This window comes from Mustelus asterias, chromosome 17 (assembly GCF_964213995.1).
Source record: "Mustelus asterias chromosome 17, sMusAst1.hap1.1, whole genome shotgun sequence".
NCBI classification, from domain to species: Eukaryota; Metazoa; Chordata; class Chondrichthyes; order Carcharhiniformes; family Triakidae; genus Mustelus; species Mustelus asterias.
This window is the reverse complement of record NC_135817.1, coordinates 30,066,784-30,087,974: the sequence shown is the minus strand read 5'-3', so window position 1 is coordinate 30,087,974 and position 21,191 is coordinate 30,066,784. Positions and strand designations below refer to the sequence as shown.

The window sequence follows — 21,191 nt, the reverse complement described above, 5'->3', positions numbered from 1 at the left end:
CAATGAAATCTTATTGATACTGCTTTCAAATGGGAAATGGAAATAAATTCTTCTTACATCTTTACATTATTATACAGTTATTCGATACAAATCATTGAGCCAAGCAATATGAAAGCCATTAGTTAACATGTATAGAAATGCCACTAAATTGGGATGCATTCAATTCATCTGTCTATGTAATTCCTCTAAATGTATTCTGTCATTAGTGTCAGCAGGATATGATATTTCAGAATAAAAATGCAAAGGAGAGTGACTTGTCTTTTAAGCACAGTTTTTAAGTGTATGTGCATTTTAGTAGTTGTAAAACAATTAAAATTTATTGGCAGGAAAGTAAAATAAATATGTAATTGTTCAGCTTAGTTTTTAAAACTTGCTGTATTCCAACAATAAATCTTTTGTTGATGTGTTTGTGATATTGTACTTTAGTTATTTTTGATGCATGACGTAGCTGTAATTTTTCTGTTTCACAGATTCTATATGATTACATCTTGAAGGAAACTCCAGAGACTCTCAGTGATCCACAGTAGGTTATTTAGCTTGCAGACAATTTATTTAAAAAATAGTCATGGAATGTAGCAGTAATAGTATTAAAGATGTATTCCTATATAAGCAGTCTCCCAGATGCATTAAATTCTATTATTGTGATTTAGAAACACTCCCTGAGCGTAATTGCAGTGTTGTTCTTGCTAAAGCCAACTGCTACATTTATAGTAAAACATTAAGTCTGTCTGTACCAATGTTGCTGTAGAACCGTTGTTGGGATACACTTCAGAATGTACCACCCATCTCATGTTTTGCCCAAATGGTTCATCTGTGATCGTAATACATCGGTGTGAATGCGCATGTCAATTTCTGTTGACCAGATCATCACCAGTCCAAAGATGTGTAAGTTAGGTGGATTGGCCGTGCTAAATTGCCCCTTAGCATCCAAATGTGTGCAGGTAAGGTGAACTAGCCATGGTAAATACGTGGGGTTACGGAGATAGGATGGAGGGAGGAGGATGGTCCTGGGTAAGATACTCTTTCGGAGAGTCGGTGCAGACTCAAAGGGCCGAATGGCCTCCTTCTGCACTGTAGGGATTCTATGATTACAATATCGAAGTGTAATCCGCAGTGCTTTACAGTGAGGGTGAGGAACTTGAGTCTGCAATTAGCATCTTAAACTTCAATGAAGGCCTTTAAAAGGGTATAAACATAGTGTTGGCTAAAGTGGACTGGAAAAATAAGTTAACAGGTAGGATGGTAGAAAACAATGGCAGACATTTAAGATTATTCAAGTAAAATATATCACATGGAGAAATGCTTTCCATGGCATATTAAATAAAGATGGTGTCAAATTGAAAGAAAAGTAATACAATGCTGTAAATATTAACTGTAAGTCAGAAAATTGGGAATATTTGAGAAACCACAAAAGGATAACTAAAAAAAAATGAAGATTGGAGTATGAGAGAAAATTAACAAGAAATTTAAAAACAGATGATTGAAGCTTCATGAGGGAACAGTGGCAATGGTGAGCATTGGGCCCATAGATATTGAGACTGGAGAATTAATAATGGGAAACGAAGAAATGGCAGAGGATTTGAGCAAGTATTTTGTATCTGCCTTCACAGTAGAAGACACTTAAAGCATCCAAGAATACTAGATAATCAGTGGTAAAAAGGGAGAGGGGAATTTAAAACAACTACAATCACCAGCGAGGAAGTACTAGTAAAAGTAATGGAACTAAAGACTGCTCCCCTGGACCTGATGGCCTGCTTCCAAGAATCTTAGATGAATTGGCTGCAGAGATCATGGATGAATTGGTTGTAATCTTCCAAATTTCTGTCGATTTTGGAAAGATCCCAGAGGACTGGAAAGCTGCAAATGTAACACCACTACTCAAGAAAGGAGGGTGACAGAAAGCAGGAAGGTACAGGCCAGTTAACCTAACTAACAGCTGTCATTGGGATAATGCTGGAATTCATTATGAAGGAGGATGTAGCAGGACATTTAGAAAATCATAATAGCATCAGGCACATTCAACATGGTTCGTTAAGAGTTTTTTGAGGATGTAACAAGCAGGCTGGATAAAGGGGTACCAGTAGATGTATTGTATTTGGATTTCAAAAAGAATTTGATCAGATGTCACATAAAAGATTGCAGCATAAAATAGATCATGGTGGTGGGGTGATTTTTAACATAGATTGAGGATTGGCTAATTAACAGGAGACAGAGTTGGGAAAAATAGGTCATTTTCAGCTTGGCAAATTGCAACTGGTGAAATGCCACAAGGAACAGTGCTGAGGTTGCAATTATTTATGACCTAATTAAAACACGTAAGATTCTGAGGGGATTGACACAGTAGATGCTGGAAGGATGTTTCCCCTCGTGGAACAAGCTAGAACATGGTGACACAGTTTTTTAAAAAAATCTCCCATACAAATGGAGATGAGGAATTTATTCTCCAAGAGCTGTTCGTCTGTGGAGGCTGGGTTATTGATTTGAGGCTGAATTAGACAGATATTTGGTACATGTGGGAAACAAGGGTTCTGGCAGACAGGAAAGAAAATGGTATTAAAGCCACAATCCGATCAGCCATGATCTTATTGAATGGTGGAGCAGACCCAACAGATCAAATGGCCTAATTCCAGTTTCTTATGTTAAAAAACATTATTGTGATGAATTTTATATAGTAATCTATAGACTAAAATTAAAACATATTCCAATTTGCATTTTAGATTAAAAATCTGTCTAATCGAGACAATTACATTTTATCCTGTGGGTTATACACCTTACTTCACCCACACCTCTGCGGCTATGTTATTTGTTCAGGGATGTGGGCATTACTGGCTGGACCAGCATTTATTGCCCATCCCTAATTTTCCCAGATTTTTATTGAATTTAAATTTCACTATCTACTATGGTGGGATTTGAACCCAGGTCTCCAGAGCATTGCTCTGGGTCTCTGGATCACTAGTCCAGTGACAATACCACTATGCCACTGCCTCTCCTGTTTGTATGATGGACTTTGAGATGCAGTGACCCCTTGGACAGGTTTGCTACAATAACCACATTTTTAATTCATTGAGCTTTTATTTTCTCTGGTGGACCATTATAAGCCACCAAATCAGATATTTGTTGGAATTATTCAAAGGTATCTAATTTCAGAAATACATCACTTGATAATTGCAAATGCCTTTGCTTAGTACACTAGTGGCAGGGTTCAAAATATATGGAGACAACATGCAAATTGCCATCAAAACCCTTGGAAAAGGGGTGACTGTGCTATGCTGTCGGGTTTCTAAGATTCTAAATGAAAAAAAGGTCGCCCTCTTATATGAGAGAGACAGAACAAGGATGGCACACACGTGAGGCCCAGTTCCTGGTAAACAGATTTCATTATGGAACTTACGGCAGTCATGAGTCCAAGCTTGAGCAGGGAAGAAAGTGAGAGGCCACGAAGATTAAGAGCTTATGTGAGCAATACACCCACATCACAATTCCTGTCAGGGAACTGTTTCAAAGCTTTCAGCCCCATCATTTCGAACTGTTAATTTGAAATGCTTGCAGATTACATTCTTTAAACCACTAAACTTTTTTATTTATACCTGTTACATTAACCCCTAAGCGTGTTACTGGCCTTAGTTATGTTGCTGCTAAAATTGTATTTGTATTTACTACTGTAATATTTTTGGAAAGCAGTTTCCATTTTTCAATGGATTAAAATCTGCAGTCCACATTGCCTCCAGATTGAATGGGGAGCAAAACTCCCTCCTGCAGAATGCTTCACCACACTTTGTGCCAGTGTCAGCTCAACTTTGAGCTATATCTTGCGCTGTGACTCGTGTCCAAATCCCTTCAAGTTGACTCCAGTTTGCACTGTGAATGAAGCCTATGTTTGGGGAGAGTACTGAAGAGTAAATGGCTCCTGGGTCCTGATTTGATATGGCATTAAAGTAAGTGGGTATCAGGACATATGACCTGGAGTAGTGAAGATAAGAATGTGCTAAGATGCTTTTACATTTGACACTAGTTCAGTTCATGACAGGGAGCGGTAGCAGAGTAGGTCACCTTATTCAACTAGTAATACAGAAACCTGAATTAATGAAAGGAAGGCAGGAACTCCCTTCCCACAAGGGAACTTAGATTCAGTTAATTAATCTGGATTGTTGTAATAAAAAACATCTGATGCACTGATGATTTTTAGGGAAAGAAATTATCCTTACCCTGCTTGGCCTATATGTAATTCCAAACCCATATCAGTGTTGTTAACTCCAACTGCCCTCTGAAATGGCCTAGCAAGCACTCAGTTAAATTCTAGGAGGTGGCTCACCAAGGTTCTTGTGTGTAATTGGGGATGGGCAATAACATGACAATGGGCAATAACAATAGCATTGACATGTGGCTAGCGTATTATTTAGATCTAATTGATCTTTGGCTTTAGATTAGATGAGCTGCTATATATTGTAGATTCTTTCCATTTTGTATTTGTGCTATCTTGTCTTTCTAAAGAAAAAAAGGCACAAATACAGATGGTGATGTTATTACTTGACTGCAACGTTTAATAATGGAGTTAATGAGAATGGAGGAAAAAAGGAGACCCCGAAAATCAAAAATTAGGCCTCCAGAAAATCTCAAAGAACCCTCGAGAAAATAAAATTATTTTGATCCCTGACTACTGGCCATGGAGGTTGGAAGATGAAGTCAAATAACCATAGAGAATCCCGAAGGGGGATTGCCTACTACCACTGTAATTCTTTTTGCTACTGCAAAAACGTTTTGAAAAATGTGGAGATCTTTGAATTATTTTTCAGAGTTAATGACTTTTAATACTACCAGTACCACTGTAAATTTACAACTCTAACTTGTCGTTGAAACTTAGAAGTGTGCCTGAGGAAGAAAGGGAAGGCAAATACTTGAGGGTTGTTACAAGTTCGCTATTGGCTCTGAAAAAGCTGCTTGATCTTCTCCCTGAAAATGAGAACGCTGCCCTGAAAGACAAACTGATGGAACTTGTATCACAGCCCAAGTTCTGGAAATACAGCAGACATAAAACTCCACAGGTTTGACTTAACCACTCTCTGATATATAAAAAAAGACATATTACAATAAGTAATTCAACTATTACACAAGAAATCAAGCTCCTCAACAGTGAAAGCTTTCAAATTTAAATGTTTTCCACATTTTCATTATGTACCGGAATTAATGTTCATAGAAGTACTTATTTCAACAATTTTGTTGAAGATAGGAGGATACTGGGAAGCTAAAGCAGTAAAACACTGGACCTCTGATCAGTGTTCCTAACTTTGAATTTACCTTATGTTAGATATATTATAGTCCATTCATTGAATGTGTCATGTTTGAAGACTTCAGGATCTGTGGGAAGAGGAATGAATAATGGCAGGATTAGTTCAGCCCACAGGTCTGCAATTACCAATGTTCAAAGTCCAAATCAGACAGTGTGGGCCTCTTGGTTGGAGGAGGAAGCATGGTGACTCTAGTTGAGTCTTAAGAAGAATGTGTACTTTTTATTTCTTATCAATAGATACATTTTTATCTCAAACATGACATCAAAACATTGTCTTGCATAGACTTTACCTCACCAAAATTAATGCTTAATTTTATCCGAACTTAAAACTTTACTTTTAGAACTTTCAATGCAGAATAAGAGCGTAGGACAATTGAGGGAAATTTGATTCCTTTATACAGGAAAATTAATTGTATAGAAGAGTTTGTTCCTTACTTTTTAACCTTCATTCAAAATAATATAACCTGATGACTACACAGTACATTTTGTTGATCATTTGAACTTTGCACATCAGATTCAACCACATACTGTTCTGAGTGCAAAGTATAAATGTTAATATCTTGATCAAAATGGTGAGAATCAGAAACACTTACAGCTTTTGTTCTTTCATTTGTTAGATCCGTTCAGCTTTCTTTGAATTAATTATTGCTTTTTGCCAATATTTGCCTGAGCTGATGAAGATTGAAGCTGCAAGAGTGTGTCCCGCTGTGCTACTGAGCATAGATGATATGGATCCAGTAGTCTGCCCTCCAGTCTGGGCAGCAGCACTTTACGTGCTCACCTGCATTGAGGTAAAGTGAAGCCTGAAATAGACGATTCGGACACAAATCAGATTAAAAAAACATTGAAGAAAGTTAGTTGATTGTATTGTTTTGGTGAAGTTATCATCGAATCCCTGCAGTGCAGAAAGAGGTCATTTGGCCCAACGAGTCTGCATCGATTCTCCAAAAGACCATCTGACACAGGCCCACCTCCGTCCTATCCCCGTAACCCCACACGTTTGCCCCGTTAATCCACTTAACCTGTACATCTTTGGACTGTGGGAGGAAACGGGAACACCCAGAGAAAACCCAGGCAGACACGCGGAGAATGTGCAAACTCCACACAGTCACTCAAGGCTGGAATTGAACCCGGGTCCCTGGTGCTGAGAGGCAGAAGTGCTAACTACTGTGCCACCATGCCATCCTAAATTATGATTGGTGTTTTATTTTAAATCAGGTACATAGACAGCCTGAATCTATGGAACACTCAGTAGGCACTGGGTTACAGTACTGAGTAGTTGAGCCACGGGAAGCCCCCCCACCCGGCTACCACCATCACCATTTGATCTGTACTGAGTCAGTTGATTTCAGCTGGGATACCAGTTGAGATGCTGCTGTATACCTCAGTTACCCCTGGGTAAGGAGGGGAAGTTTGCCAGGCTATCTGCTTCTGAGCATTGTCTTGTGACCCCTGCTCTAGAATTATATCTGTGAGAGTATCGGATGACAATAGTAACGTGTTCAACTGTGGCACTGCTGTTGAGTGCGTAGGCTATTGCCACCTAATCGAACTCTCATATAAACAGTGGCCATTTATAGATGTCTATTGTTCAATAGATAGCAGTAGGATGTCTGGTGAACATTAACCACAGCTAGAGGAGGTGAGAAGAGGAGCAGGGGAAAATTGCTGGAACAAAATGTATTTATTTTTGCTTTCCATCTGTTCCAGCTGCCACTGCCTGAAGTGGAAATGTTCCTCAGACAGTCTTGAGTAATAGAAACAAATTGTGTCAAAAAAGTCAGAGTCCTTTTAAGGCATAGCTGGCTATTCAATTAGTAAAAGAAGTAGACTGAGTGGTTTACAGCAGAGGACACTGAAGCCACAGATGCAGGGTTTGGTTTTTATTAGAATTTTTGAAAGCAGTGATAGATGAGCACCATCTTACAACATTTCGAGTGAAATGCCTTGTGGGTATAAATCTGTTCAGTTTACACTCAAAACTCCACACCCTATGCCCCTATCTATCCTTGTTCTTAGCTGCTGATTTAGGCTCAGTGGAATGGTTTACAACCTCAATTACACTCTTGTATTAGAGTTTATAATTTTGCACATTTGAACATTATATTGATTTTGCACCACTGAGTTACTCACAGTCCTTTGTTACCAACAATTTTCATGGTCACCATCATAATACAAATAATTGTTTTTATTAAAATGTTATTAGAAATACAAATAAATGAAGATAGGAGAGACTCTTTGAAATTCTGTAGTTGCTGTGAAAAAATCATGAAATTGCATCCATAAAGATTCTAATAGCATCTTCCATTTAAGATTGGTGCTATATCGTAATACTGTAGCTAATTTGGTTCCATAATTTATTTGGCATACAGAGGTTTCGGTTTCACCAACTTCATGTTTTCCATCAAGTACTGTAAATTTTAGTAACACTGATCTATTTTATTTCTGTTTTTGTTAGGATTGCTGGACCCATGTGAATGCGAAGAAAGGAGTTTTGCCAAAACTATGGGCAGTTCTTAAAGAAGGTGGCTGTGGCTTGGCAACTTTTGTCTATCCAAGTCTTTTACCATTTATCAGCAGGTTACCTGAAGAAATAATTGGATCAAAGATAGAGTTCTTCACCTTGTTCTTCAGTACCTTTAGCAAGGGGTATGATTTGTTTGATCATTTCCATCACTATTAAACTCTATGATGTTATTTAGCTATTAATGAGAATATGGTGATCTGGGGCAATTTTCATAACATAATTTGGTGTTTCAATTTTTAAAAAAAATAATGTCCTGGAATACAGGTTTCTAGAGAAGACAAGAGAAATCTTTAAAAAGGGATCATTGAGTGGATCAATGGTATAGCATGCTGCTATTTTGTTTCTAGTTCCTAGGTTAAAGTCCATTCCACCCTGATTACTCTGAATTGTAAGAGTCCAAACTGAAAGGGGCGAGGACAACCCCAGTATAAAAAATGACAACTGTGAATGTACAAGATTAATATATGCTATTCAAAATTATCTTTGTGACTGCATAAGAAACTGGAGCAGTTGAAGACCACACAACAAGACTGCTCCGCTGTTCAATATGACCATGGCTAATCTTGGGCTTCAACTCCATTTCCCACTAACTCCCCGTATCCTTTGACCCTTTGAGAGTCCCAAATTCTGGCTATCGCAGCCTTAAATATGTTAAATGATAGTACATCCACAAACCTCTGGAGTAGAGAATTCCAAAGATTCACAACCCTTTGATTGAAGGAAATTCTCATTTCAATTCAAAATGGTGACTGCTTATCCTGAAACTGTGTCCCCCTGGTCTAGATTCCCTACCCAGGGGAAACAATCTCTGTACCAACCTTGTTAAGTCCCTTCATAATCATAGGGTCAAAGGGTGGAATTTTCCTGTCCCGCCTGCCATGGGAATCGTAGTGGGCAGGGAGTGGACCATGCAAATGTCTGTTGACCGCAGGTAGGATTTTCTGATTTTGGGGCGAATGTGGCGGAAAATCCTGCCCATTGAGTTTTGCAGCATGAAAAGAGGCTCTTCAGTTCATCGTGTCTGCATCAGTCATCAATCACCTGTCCTAATCCCATTTTCCAGCACTTCACTTGTATGCTATGGCACTTCAAGTGCTCACCTAATCTTGAATATTTCAATGAGATCACTTCTTGTTCTTCTAAACTCATGAGAATATAAACTCAATTTACTCAGCCTCTGATAACAGGACAACCCCTTCATCCCAAGAGTGAATATAGTGAACCTTTGATATATTGCCTCCAATATTCTTTGTTAAATATGGAAACCAAAACTGCACAATGTATTCCAGCTGTGGCCTCGTCGAAGCCCTGTACAATTGTAGCACAACTTCTTTATTCTTGGACTTTAATTCATTGCAATAAAGGCCAACATGCTACTTGCTTTCCTAATTGCTTGCTGTACCCCCTTGTTAACTTTTTGTGTTCCTTGTATGAGTACACTCATCTATCTGAAAATCAACATTTACGGGTTTCATGCCTTTTAAAAAGTATTCTGTTTTTCTATTCTGGTGACCAAAATGATTAGCCTCACTTCCCCACATTATATCTTTCAACTTGTTGTCAACTCATTTAATCTGTCTAAATCTCTGTGTCCTCCCCAGAGCTTGTATTCCCACCTAGCTTTGTATCACCAATGAACTTAAATACATTACTACTCTCTGTCTCCTCAGTCTAAGTCATTAAAATAGATTTCAAAAAGCTGAGTGCCCAACACTGATCCTTGCGGCACTGCACTGGTCACAGCTTGCCAACTTGACAATGCTCCCCCATTCTGACCACTCCTGAATTTCTTAATGGATTTGCATGTCTGGAATGTAGCAGAGAGATGTTTTGAGTAGTTTTTAAGGAGCAGAAGAAGCTGAAGTGGTGGAAAGGTTTTTCAGCTGGTTGTATCCAGTTGGCTTAGAGCTCTGCTGTGAACAAAGGGTAAAGGATATGTACAAAATACCAAAGTTAAAGAAATGGAGTGTTTGGAAGTGGCCTGAATAGAAACAACGTTGGGCAGGTGGGGGAGGTTATAGAAAAAAACTCTAATTTTCTTGCACTGCTATCCAATCTGTTCCTTTCATATACTGTTTTTAGGAATTTTCCTGTCCAGATTTTTAATGGGCTTATTATACTAGAACAATCTTGAAAGAGCGATTGGAATCTGATTGATCAATATAGAATTAACAGTTTTATTCCAGGATGTTTCTCTTCACAGTAAAACAGAAAATCATCTTTTCAATTAGGGATTTACTTAAAACGGATACTTCAGCTGTATTCTATAGCATATGGAGCCTTGAAAGTGTTTTTTCTGTCACTTTTATTTAATGTGGAATAAACTCCAGAGCAGTATATAAATGTGTGAAATAGAAATTCAATGCAGTACCTGGCCAGTTTAGCTAATTAAAGCAATTTTGCTTTTTCAGAAATAGTGAAAGTATTTTAACAATAAATCATGCAGTGAAAAGATGCATATGCACACAATGGTGAAGAAATTGTTTAAATATATTTATTACTATCTAGCTTACATAGATCTTTATTGCAACATTAAAATTTCAGCTTATCTGGTATGAAGTACATATACTGCACTTATGTCATCTTAAGCATGTTTCAACAATAATCAAGGCTTAGGCATCTTCAAGTGTGTGCAGGGGTGCTGCTGGAATTGAATCAGCTAAACCTACACACCATACTGCTACATACCACTGACTATTTCCCCACTGCTGATCCACACATACAACCACACAACTTGTTAAAATGTTAGCTTACAGGTTATCTGGAGCCAAGTGAGAAAAGTACCTGTTCACGTGGAAAGTCTACCATTACTGAGTTGTGAGCTTGTTTCAGATGACCAGGTCTATTACAGAAAGTTGGTGTTGCTATCTTCTGTAGCTGTGCTTGCACCTTGGAGTCACCTGCATTTAACTTGTATTATTCCCACCCCTTCCCCCTGCTAAGAATGGTCAGTCCTCTTATAACAAAGGAGCTATATGTTGGAAATCAACACTTCTTGACCACATAAATTGTGACTCTGATTTCAAAGCTTCTCCATTGGTTTCTGAACATTGCATTGTACTGCATAAGTCTTTCTTAAGGTTTATATTTTTGGTAGGATTATATTTGCTTCTATTAAAAATGGTCCAACTCTCTTATTTCTAAAGCAATAAGGTTGGCTTTGGCCCCAGATTGTATGATTGTTACTTGCTGCAAGTGGTCAAAATAGATTGTGATCAAAGGGTAATTGAATGTAGCTTCAAAAATAAATTCATCAAAGGACACCGTGTGAATTTTTAATATTTTCCCCTTTCTAATGCTGACGCAGAGTTTGAAAACTGCCTTATCATGTCTCAGAAACCTCATTTTGTTACCCTTTTAATCATGTGACCCAAAAGTGGTGCAAAAAATTATTTGGAAAATTTAGATTATTGAATATATAAACTCTTTTTGAGGACAAAATGTTTACAATTTTTCTGTAGCAATAATTTTGAGAACTAATTTCTCAAGTGATTTAAAAAAATGTACTTTTATTGTTCCTTAGAATACTGAGTGAGCGTGCCTTGATGAGCTGCACTGAAAGTTCAGCAATTGTATCAGCTTTTATGGAATGTTTGCATTTCACTCTACACCAGAATCTTGGAAAGGCCGAGGATCAGCAGAAACTCCAACAAATGCTCATAAATGAACAGGTATATGAAAAGCTACGCTAACATTTCATTAAAATGTTGAGAATTTGCATGCTAAAATTGAAAACTCAAAAGAGTCTGGGAATCTAGCCCATTAATCAACACCATTATGCACTTTATTGTACTGTGGTACCATTTCACCAGTGATGATTTTTCCTTGTTTTCTTTTTTTGAGAGTTTTTCTCATTCTGTTCCCATTCTGGAATTTCCTTGAGTTGTGTAATATCCTTGTCTAAGAGAATAGTTATGCATATACACAAGGAACAGGCTATGGCATCTTTCCCTTCCATTAAACCATAAGACCATAAGAAATAGGAACAGGAGTAGGCCATTCAGCCCGTTGGGCTTACTCCACCATTTAATAAGATCATGGCTGATCTAACACTCTCGAAGTCCAATTTCTTGCCTTCTTGCTATAACCCTTAATTTCCCTGCTGATTCAAAACTGCTCAGAGTATCTGGCCACTGGTAGTTCTGTTCAAAAGATGGGATTGGTAACTTGCTGTGTGGAGAATTGTGGACACAAATCTTCATCCTATCACTCTTTTGTATAGCATGCTTAGGAAATAACAAACACCATCATGCCTTTTGAATTTAGCTTTAATGCAAGTCATCATTTACTTTAACTATTGTTACAAATACAAAGGCTGCAAGATTGTTATGTTTTTGGACTGTCTCTTTACTTTAAGATAAAATGGAAGAATGAAGGTTGTCATGTGATCTGCTCTGAATTATGCCCAATAACAAATCTTGGTTATTGAAGATTAAAGGCAAGCTCAGGTTGTCTTAGTAAGAAGAAATTGTTCGATGTTCACATCTGTAAACATTGGTAAGAGCAGTGACTGGGTAAAATCACAGGGAGGTGTTAGGAATGCCATGTTTTATAAAAGGCTATACTTTGAGGTATCAGCGCAGAACGAAGTTAGCGGTCTAGACAATAGCGAATTAACATTTCCAACTGGATAGAAGGCCCAAGTGATTTATATTGTCATAGAGATGGGCTTTGGGAAGGCAAATCCACAGAAAGCCATTATGGTATTGAGTCAAAGAATTCTTAAGATATCACTGAACCTCATGGACACATCAGTCTGCAAGAATCTGAGAGAGAGCAGAAGATAGAAGCAGCTATTCCAGCATCGAAAGCAGGGAAAATATGGCTTCTATTGTTCACTACTCTCAATGCAGGTGGAAGCTTGCGCTCAGATTAAAGAGACTAAGTTTGTGAGGATTTAAGAAAGGCTCATAGATTTGCCTCACCTTGGGTAGAGAGATGGAATTTCCAGCATAACCCTCAGTACAAATCAGTTTTGGGATTAGATGTTACAAGCTGCAAAAGAAATAATGGAAACAGGCCATTGGGATTGGAGAATAACTTCAGACTGGCTCCAGAAGAATAAAGTGTCCGTTTAAAGAACAGCTTGCAGTATAACCATTGCCGGGGATATCTCGGCCGTAAGCACATGGATCTTTTCTGTAGTTTAAAGTACAAGTTGTCTACCAAATAGTGTTTAGTTCAATGTTGCTTTTAGTTTGTTTGTTACAGTGAATGTTTTAAAACTTGAACTTTTGCCATGCGATCTTTTCAGTTACTAGAAATTTAAGTATCCTTGTCAAAGTTAGGAGCCTTTGTGGAGATAGCAACATTATTATATCTATCTGATGAAGAGTCATTCAGATTTGAAACATTAGTTCTGTTCTCTCTCCACAGATGCTGTCAGACCTGCTGAGATTTTCCAGCATTTTTGTTTTTGTAACATTATTTTTAGTCTTTTTATTTGTTAATAGCTAACATTTTACACATTAGAGTGCCTGAATATCGGGTTTGTGATTGCCAACAGCTTGGCAAATAGCCAAGCTATAGCTTGCTTGTCAGATATTTTAAACAGTTGAAGTTATGTATGTGACATATGGAAAGGAGAACATGAACAGATACAGGCTGAGAGTATATAGAATAAAGAAAAAATGTTTTACATTGTGTAATTTCAGAAAGAATAAAGTTGAACTTCTTATTTCCTTCAGCTACTACCTCTTATACATTCTGCTTGGAAGTATCCCAAACTGCAAGCCAGCACTTTCTCCCAACTCGCAGACACTCTTGCCTCGTGGGAAAAACGAACTGATAATTCAGATATAGAAGAGTGGGCTGATGCATACAGAAGACTGTTATCTGATTTTTGGGTTGGTCTTTCTCAAGCCTGCCTGTCTCGGGTAGGCAGTGCAGAAGCTGACAAAAATTTGTTGGAAGGAGTCTCATCTTTGCTCAAGTTCTTGAGAAAGCCTGACAGCACTACGAAACAATCAGTGAAAAAGAAAGGAAAAATCAGATTTATTGACGAAGAAGAAACTGAGAATCGTGATAACAATGTTACCAATCATCTGACAGAATTAACTTTCGGAACTAAGAATGCATTGGAATCTGAATATTTGGGGGACAACCATCCTGCCAGAACAGTGCCTTTGGAAGGCCTTGTCTGTGAACTTGCCAAACTGAGCATGACCTTTATTAATGAACAGAACTCTGAAATGCATCTTACATTCTTGTCCACACTGGTTAGCTCATTTCCATCAAGGAAGCTATTTACTATTTTGCTGGAAAATGACAACCCAGCGAATGCTGTATCTTTCCTTGAAACAAATAATGAAGTGAAAGCGATAGCAAGTAACCCTGCTATACAGTTTCTGATTCACAAACTCCTAATCTGGGTGCAAGAATCTAGAACTGACTTAAGTTTTTTGGTTGATATGCTCTACAGTGTTTTTCATTGCTGCAATAACAATGAAAGGAAAATAATACTGAATCAAATCTCTGAGGTAGGTGAATAAATATAATAAATAAACGGCAATTCTGTTTACCACTGTTGTTAAAGCATTCGATCAATAGTTCTGAAACATGTTCAAGACAGTTTTGCAGCTGTTCATGCTTTGCCTGCAATGGACTCTGATCCCAGCATAACATAGAGCCACTGCAGCATTGAAGGGGGGCATTCGGCACATCAACTTCATGTCTGCCCTCCAAAGGGCAATTCAATCAGACCTAGTCCCCAGCGCTATCCCCGAAGCTCTACTGGTTTATTTCCTTCAAGCGTCCGTCCAACTTTCTTTTGAAATCAGTTATAATCTCTATTTCCATCACCTTCGTGATCATGAACACTCAGTGTGTGGATAAAGTTCTTCTTCACATCTGCAACAGTTAGAGTGCCATGTTCTTCTCCCACTTCTCCGTAACTTCCTTTATTTTCACATCGGTTTGTTTCTGCAACAATTATCCTCTTCCTTCTTGCAGCTTTCATGGTGCCAATTGTGAAAACTGGTGAATATAGAGTACAAGTAAAATGAGTTGGAACGAAAGGGGCAACAGAGGTGGGAAGGAACAGGCTGCTATTGGAGCTCAGAGTGTTTGAAATAAGTGGAAAGTTGAGTTATAAAATAAGAGCTATGTGTAATTACTGTGGTTTATAGTCAAACAGGGAAAAAAACATTGCAGTACCATCTGTGTTTAGGTTCATAAATTGTTGATCCTGGATCTCCCAGTCTTGTGGCCCATCTGGCCAAGTCTAAAATAACGTAGCACTGAGGCATGTCTATAAATTAAGGACCATGGGATTAAATCAACTGCAACAAATGCAAGTTGTGCTCTCTAATGGTTGACAGTACAACTTCATTTTTAGCTTTGTAGCAAAGTTCCTTCCACCTGGGTTAATGGGGAAGATGTTTTAGAGCTTCCAACTTTCTAAATTGGTTTTGCAGCCTCTCCATCATGCCTGCCATCCTTAATTGGACACCAAGCCCCAAAGCAGCTAATTAGAAAATGGCCTCCAGGAAAATTGCTGATCCATTCCAATTCCTGGCACATGGGAACATCGAGGTCCCAAATCCAGCTGTAAAATTGAGCCCACTATATTAGCAATAGTAATACCAGATCTTATCAAATTCAAAGTAAAAGTGGAATCCCAGCATCTGATAATTTGAGTCTAAATTACAGGTCACAGTTTAAACCCTGTCTTCTGTAGTTCTGGCTCAGAGATGCAGAAGGATTGAGTTCCAATGAATGAATTGCTTCAGGATAGTACAGATCAGAGCTTTCAGAGCCACGGAGATGTTAATGTAGTAGTGTCCTTATTGTATGTAGTGGAAATCTGGCTCGTCCAAATACGGTGACATGAGGTTCTAGCTGGAAACAGTATGGATGTTCTTCTATCAAGTCTTCTCTCAGTTGTGAAAGCTTTAATATTGACCTTTAATTTCTCTATCTTCATTGTTATTTGCTTCCTCTACCCTATTTGAATTATTTAATTTCCCACTCTTCACAGTGCTTATCATGTACCCAAGTGACAAGTCAGTACTGTGACCTGTTCTGAGCTTCTGCTTATGTATCATCTTTTTCTGCGCTTCTCTCCTTTCCAAGGTACTTACCAAAATTACAAAGGCACTTAATTAAATCTCTCGAGAACCTCTAAATCCTTCTGCTGCCTCTGTGTTGTCAATTTGCTTGTCCAACATAGAGTTTTGGATGAGCTCCTATTTCTTTTCATTAAACATTCAGAAGATATCGGGCAGGACTCTTCAATCTTGTTCACCCTACCACAGCTGCCTTGGACTTGAGTTCTGGATTCCCTCCCTAAATCTCAGCATCCCTCTGCCTCTCTCATCTCCTTCAAGACTTTCCTTTAAATCTAACAAACTTTTAGTCAAGGTGAGAGGTCACATGACACCAGGTTATAGTCCAACCAGTTTATTTGAAATCACAAGCTTTCGAGCGCTGCACCTTCGTCACTTCACCTGGCGAAGGAGCAGTGCTCCAAAAACTTATGATTTCAAATAAACCTGTTGGACTATAACCTGGTGTCATGTGGTCACATGACACCAGGTTATCTTGTCTCATCTTGTCCACCCCAGTCCAACACCGGCATCTCCACATCGACACCACAAACTTTTAGTCACAACTTCTAATAAATACTTTGACTCAACATCTAATTTTGTTTGACATCTCTGTGAAGCACCATGGTATAGTTCAGGTGTTAAAGGTGCCATACAAATGCAAGTTGGTTATAATGTTACCCCTTCACTGAAGAATATTATTTTTTTCTTTGTAGATGGAAAAAGGATGGCTCATCTTGTCTCTCATTATACAAAAGGTAATTTTTCATACTGTTGATGTTTATTTACAGAGTTTAAGAGTGTCAGAAACACTCGTTCTTTGGGAGTTCACACATTTCTCACTTCATTGAAAATAGAAGTGCAGATTTTCTTGCATGATCATAAATTTAACTTCCATGTCCAACAGTATCATATTTGGGTAATGTTGATTTAATTTTGAATCTGCTGCTATTCATTCAGCTTTCAAAATGTAAGGTTCAGAAAATTTCTAAGTCATTTGATTATGTACGTAGCATACTGTGTAAAAATATTTGAATTCAGGGAATTTTAATTAAAATTCTTTGTAGTTGGTTTGTACTTTGAGGACCGAAGAAGCTGTTTGTCTTCAACATCTGCTTCATTTGTTAACATGTGACACATTTAAGTTGGAAATTGGCCATTTTCATCAATCCCTATAGACATAACTGGTATTACAAGCACATGTTGACAGTTTTACTATGGTTTTCCCCATTGATAGAGATGAAATGAAATCTTGCAACGCACTCAACAATTTTAACTTGCGTAAAAAAGATGGTATTATTTCTGTGCCAATGTTGAATATTTAGAGGTAGAAGGAACTGGTGCCGTAGGTAATGTGTTTTTTGATCATCAAAACCAAGAAACTAAACTTAAGTAACTATTTGATTTAATTTACAACAAGATATTCAGAAGTTTATAAACAATCGCTTGGTAGTACAGAACTGGAAAATTGCTGAAGGAGACATATTGCTGAAGCTTTTTGCTTTATATTTATCAGGACAATTGCTGGAATGTAAAATTTCAAATGATCACAACATTTTATACTACAAGTGCTGATTGGAAATGCAGGGATCAGTTCCTTTAAATTCATTTTACGGGACATGGGCGTCGCTGGCCAGGCCGACATTTATTGCCCATCCCTAGTTGCCCTTCTCTGCAAACAAAAGGAATATTCTAAGCCCTTGCATGTTTTTGCATAATCCGGGATCTTGGGAAGCCTATAGTTCTTCAATCCTTTCTCCATGGCAACAACTCAGCCAATCAGAGTTTATTTGCCCCTTTCTCCTGTAGTAGAAATTGTTGGGATCATTTGAAACTTACATTTGCTCTGATGCGTGCAAAATGAAAAGCAATGGCAGCATGTCTCTCTCTTCAGCAATATTCATGTTTATAAACATTACTTTTTTCAAAATAACTAATTACACTAGTTATATTCCATGATAATATTTATCCTTACCCGTTTCCAACCTGTTTCTTTCAGGCATGTGTGGATCCAGTTAAATATGCTGCTATTTCTGATTGGTTGAAAGGAGAAATACTGGGAGAGAAGCTGGTCTTTTTAACCGACAAGCTTTGTACAACTGGAATAACAAGCAATTGGCCAAAAGATGTTCACTCTCAGAGCTGGGTGCTACTTAGCCTAGCTCTGTCCAAGCACATCAATAATGGTACGTGCAGAAGTTTCATACAAGAACTTTTCAGAACGCCACTTGTAATTATATACTACATAGGATATATGGCACGAAACAGGCCATTCAGCCCAACCAATCTATGTTGGCATTGTGCTAAAGCCTCTTCCTATCTTTCCTCATCTACATTTAGCAGGTCGTAACTCTCTATCCTTATATGCTTGCCTAGTATCTCCTTAAATGCAACTGTACTATTCGCTTCAACCATTCCTTGTGGTAGCAAGTTCCACGTTCTCAGAATTGAAATATGATCTCATTGAGGAGTTTAAAATCAGAAAACAGTTCCTCAGGTGGAGGAATCCAGAGCAGGTGGGCACAATCTTTAAATTGAACTTAGACATTTTAGGAGTAAAACCAGGAAACCCCTTTTTCCCAAAAGGTGCATTGACAAACTGGAACTTGCTTCCTCTAAAAGGTTGTGGAAGCTGTGCTAGTTGACAGTTTAAAGTCTGGGATTGATTGATGTTTGTAAAGGTAGTGTAATAACGGTGTAAATCAAAGGGAGCCAAAGGGAATTCAGGTACTGATCAGCCATGATCTAAATGAATGGTAGAACATGCTTGAGGGACTGAATAGGCCACTATTCTGACTACTCTGTTTCAAAGGATTCTTTCTATCTGACTTTAGTAAAAATAGTGAAAGGAAAAATACTTGTTGATATTCTGTTATTTATTAGCTTTTATTGGAAAATTAATTCCTCTTTAACATTGAAAAAGCTTAGTGTATTTTTTATATTAAAAATAATTGACTGTTTATCTGCAATTGAGATGCTAAATAAACACATTTTGCAATGATTTGTTTAGGTTTGAGTTCATATGGGAGTCTTATTGCGATTGTTTTGCTGTTGAGTTTGAGTTTATGGATGGGACTTACTGTTTATACCTGCACCAAGACCAGAAATTCCCACCTGAGGTCAGCGGACCTTTACATGGTCTGCCAAATTTACCGTCCAAGTCCTGTGGCAGATAGGACTGGAACATTCACCTCTGTGTGTATGCATAAACAGAACACTCAGATTGCTTAACCTTCCTGATTGTGGTCTTGGAAGCCATGGAAAGGTTAAACGAGCCTGCTTATCAATAGACGACAATTCACAATTTTCTTTAATACAATGATTTGTGTCCTAATTTGTTTCCAAAAATGGGTACTGAAAGAGTCATTTTGACTTGATGTGAATAAATTCTTTATTTTTATCACTCATGGATAATTTGCAATACTGTTTTTCATGTATGCAGTGTTAGCTTGTAAAATCCTGAACCCTTCTAAACATGTGTAGAATTTATTTCCCTTTCCCATCTTGAGATAGCAAGACTTCACTTTTCATCATACAGATATACAGAAAAATCTTGCCTGCATAGACTTCTTTACATTTGTAACACAAATATACAAGGTGAAATTTTTTTTTGCAGTATTTTCCCTCTTTGAAGAATCTGGTGGTCACTTTTCTGTGCTGACGTATCATTTTTGAAGAATGAAACTTTAGTCACTCCCTTTGAAGCATGATTGAAAACAAGTTGTAACTTTCCTCACAGCATATTCTAAAGTTGTAGTAAAAATGAGTCTTGCTGTGCATTAGAGGACCAATAGAAGCTTTGATCACCAATATTGTGATCTGTTATAGTGAAGGCAGGCAGGGACAAGGTGCTTCCTCCACCGAGGGATGAGGGAAAGGATAAGTTTAAGGTTTTAATTTTCCAAAACTCCCTCAATTTGGGGAAGGTTCCTTTAGATTGGAAAATAGCCAATGTAACTCCATTATTCAAAAAGGGAGGGAGAAAAAAAATGGGAAGCTATAGGCCAGTTAGCTTAACATTAAGAGATGGGTCAATAGAGATGCCATGACAACTATTTAAGGGGATGTGTCAGAATGCACAGAATAGATACATTCCAACGAGTAAGGAAAAAGTCCAAGGGATGGACCTACCATCAGTGGTTAACTAGAAAGATTCGAGATAGCATCAGAGTTAAAGAAAAGCATATAATTATGCAAAGATAGGTGGAAGGAATATAAGGAACAGCAAAGGAAATGTGAGAAGCTATTATTAAAGAAGTCATATCAGGGTACTTGGATAAGTTCAAGATAATCAGGCAGAGTCAACATGTTTTTATGAAAGCAATATCATGTTTAACCAACTTATTGGAGTCCTTTGAGGAAATAACGTGATGTGGATGAAGGGAAACCAGAGGATGTACTACACTTAGATTTCCAGAAGGCATTTGATAAAGTGGCACATCAAAGGTTATTGCGGACCATAAAAGCTTATGCTATAGGAGATAACATATTGGCATGGATAGAAGATTGGTTGGCGGACAGGAAGCAGAGAGAATAGGTCTTTTTTAGGTTGGCAAGATGTAATGAGTAGTGTGCCACAGAGATTGATTCAGGACCGTGACTATTTACAATGACTTGGATGAAGGGATAGTTGCCAAATTTTCTGATAATACAAAGATAGCAAGGAAAGTAAGTTATGAGGAGGACATAAGAAGGCTGTAAAAATATATAGATAGTTTAAGTTAATTGTCAAAGATCTAGCAAACAGAGTATAATGTGAGAAAATGTGAAATTGTCCATTTGACAGGAAGAATAAAAAAGAAGCATATTATCTAAATGGTGAGAGATTGCAGAGCTTTGAGGTGCAGAGGGATCTGGGTATCCTAGTGTGTGATTCACAAAAGGCTAGTTTGCAGGTCAGGAAAGCTCATGAAATGTTATTATTTATTATGAGGGGAATTAAATACAAACGTTGGGAAGTTATGCTTCAGTTGTACAGAGCACAAGTGAGACCATATTTGGAGTTTATGTACAATATAGTTCACTTCATTTAAGGAAGGATGTATATGTATTGAAAGCAATTTAGAGAAGGTTTACCAAACTTAATACCTAGAATAGAGGGAATGACTTATGAGGGAAGATTAGACAGGCTAGACATCTATCTGCTGGAGTTTAGAAGAGTAGGAGGCGACTTGGTGGAAACATATAAGATCCTGAGGGATCTTGACAGGGTGGATGTGGAGAGGATGTTACCTCTTGTGGGACAATCTAGAAACTAGAGGTAACTATTTTAAAGCAAGGGTTGCTCATTTAAAACGGAGATTAGGCGAATTTATTTCTCTGAGGATCAAGG

General features: G+C 37.9%; 1 protein-coding gene across 1 annotated transcript in view; it reads left to right on the top strand.

Moving 5' to 3' along the window:
- The window catches only part of ltn1 (listerin E3 ubiquitin protein ligase 1), a 121,187-nt gene that overhangs the window by 14,575 nt on the left and 85,421 nt on the right, over positions 1-21,191 (top strand). Inside the window, exons 5-12 of the mRNA XM_078232462.1 lie at positions 471-523; positions 4,862-5,042; positions 5,905-6,078; positions 7,746-7,936; positions 11,338-11,485; positions 13,502-14,293; positions 16,576-16,617; positions 17,859-18,045. Coding sequence (XP_078088588.1) covers positions 471-523; positions 4,862-5,042; positions 5,905-6,078; positions 7,746-7,936; positions 11,338-11,485; positions 13,502-14,293; positions 16,576-16,617; positions 17,859-18,045 — 1,768 coding nt within the window. The remainder of the gene's footprint in view (positions 1-470; positions 524-4,861; positions 5,043-5,904; positions 6,079-7,745; positions 7,937-11,337; positions 11,486-13,501; positions 14,294-16,575; positions 16,618-17,858; positions 18,046-21,191) is intronic.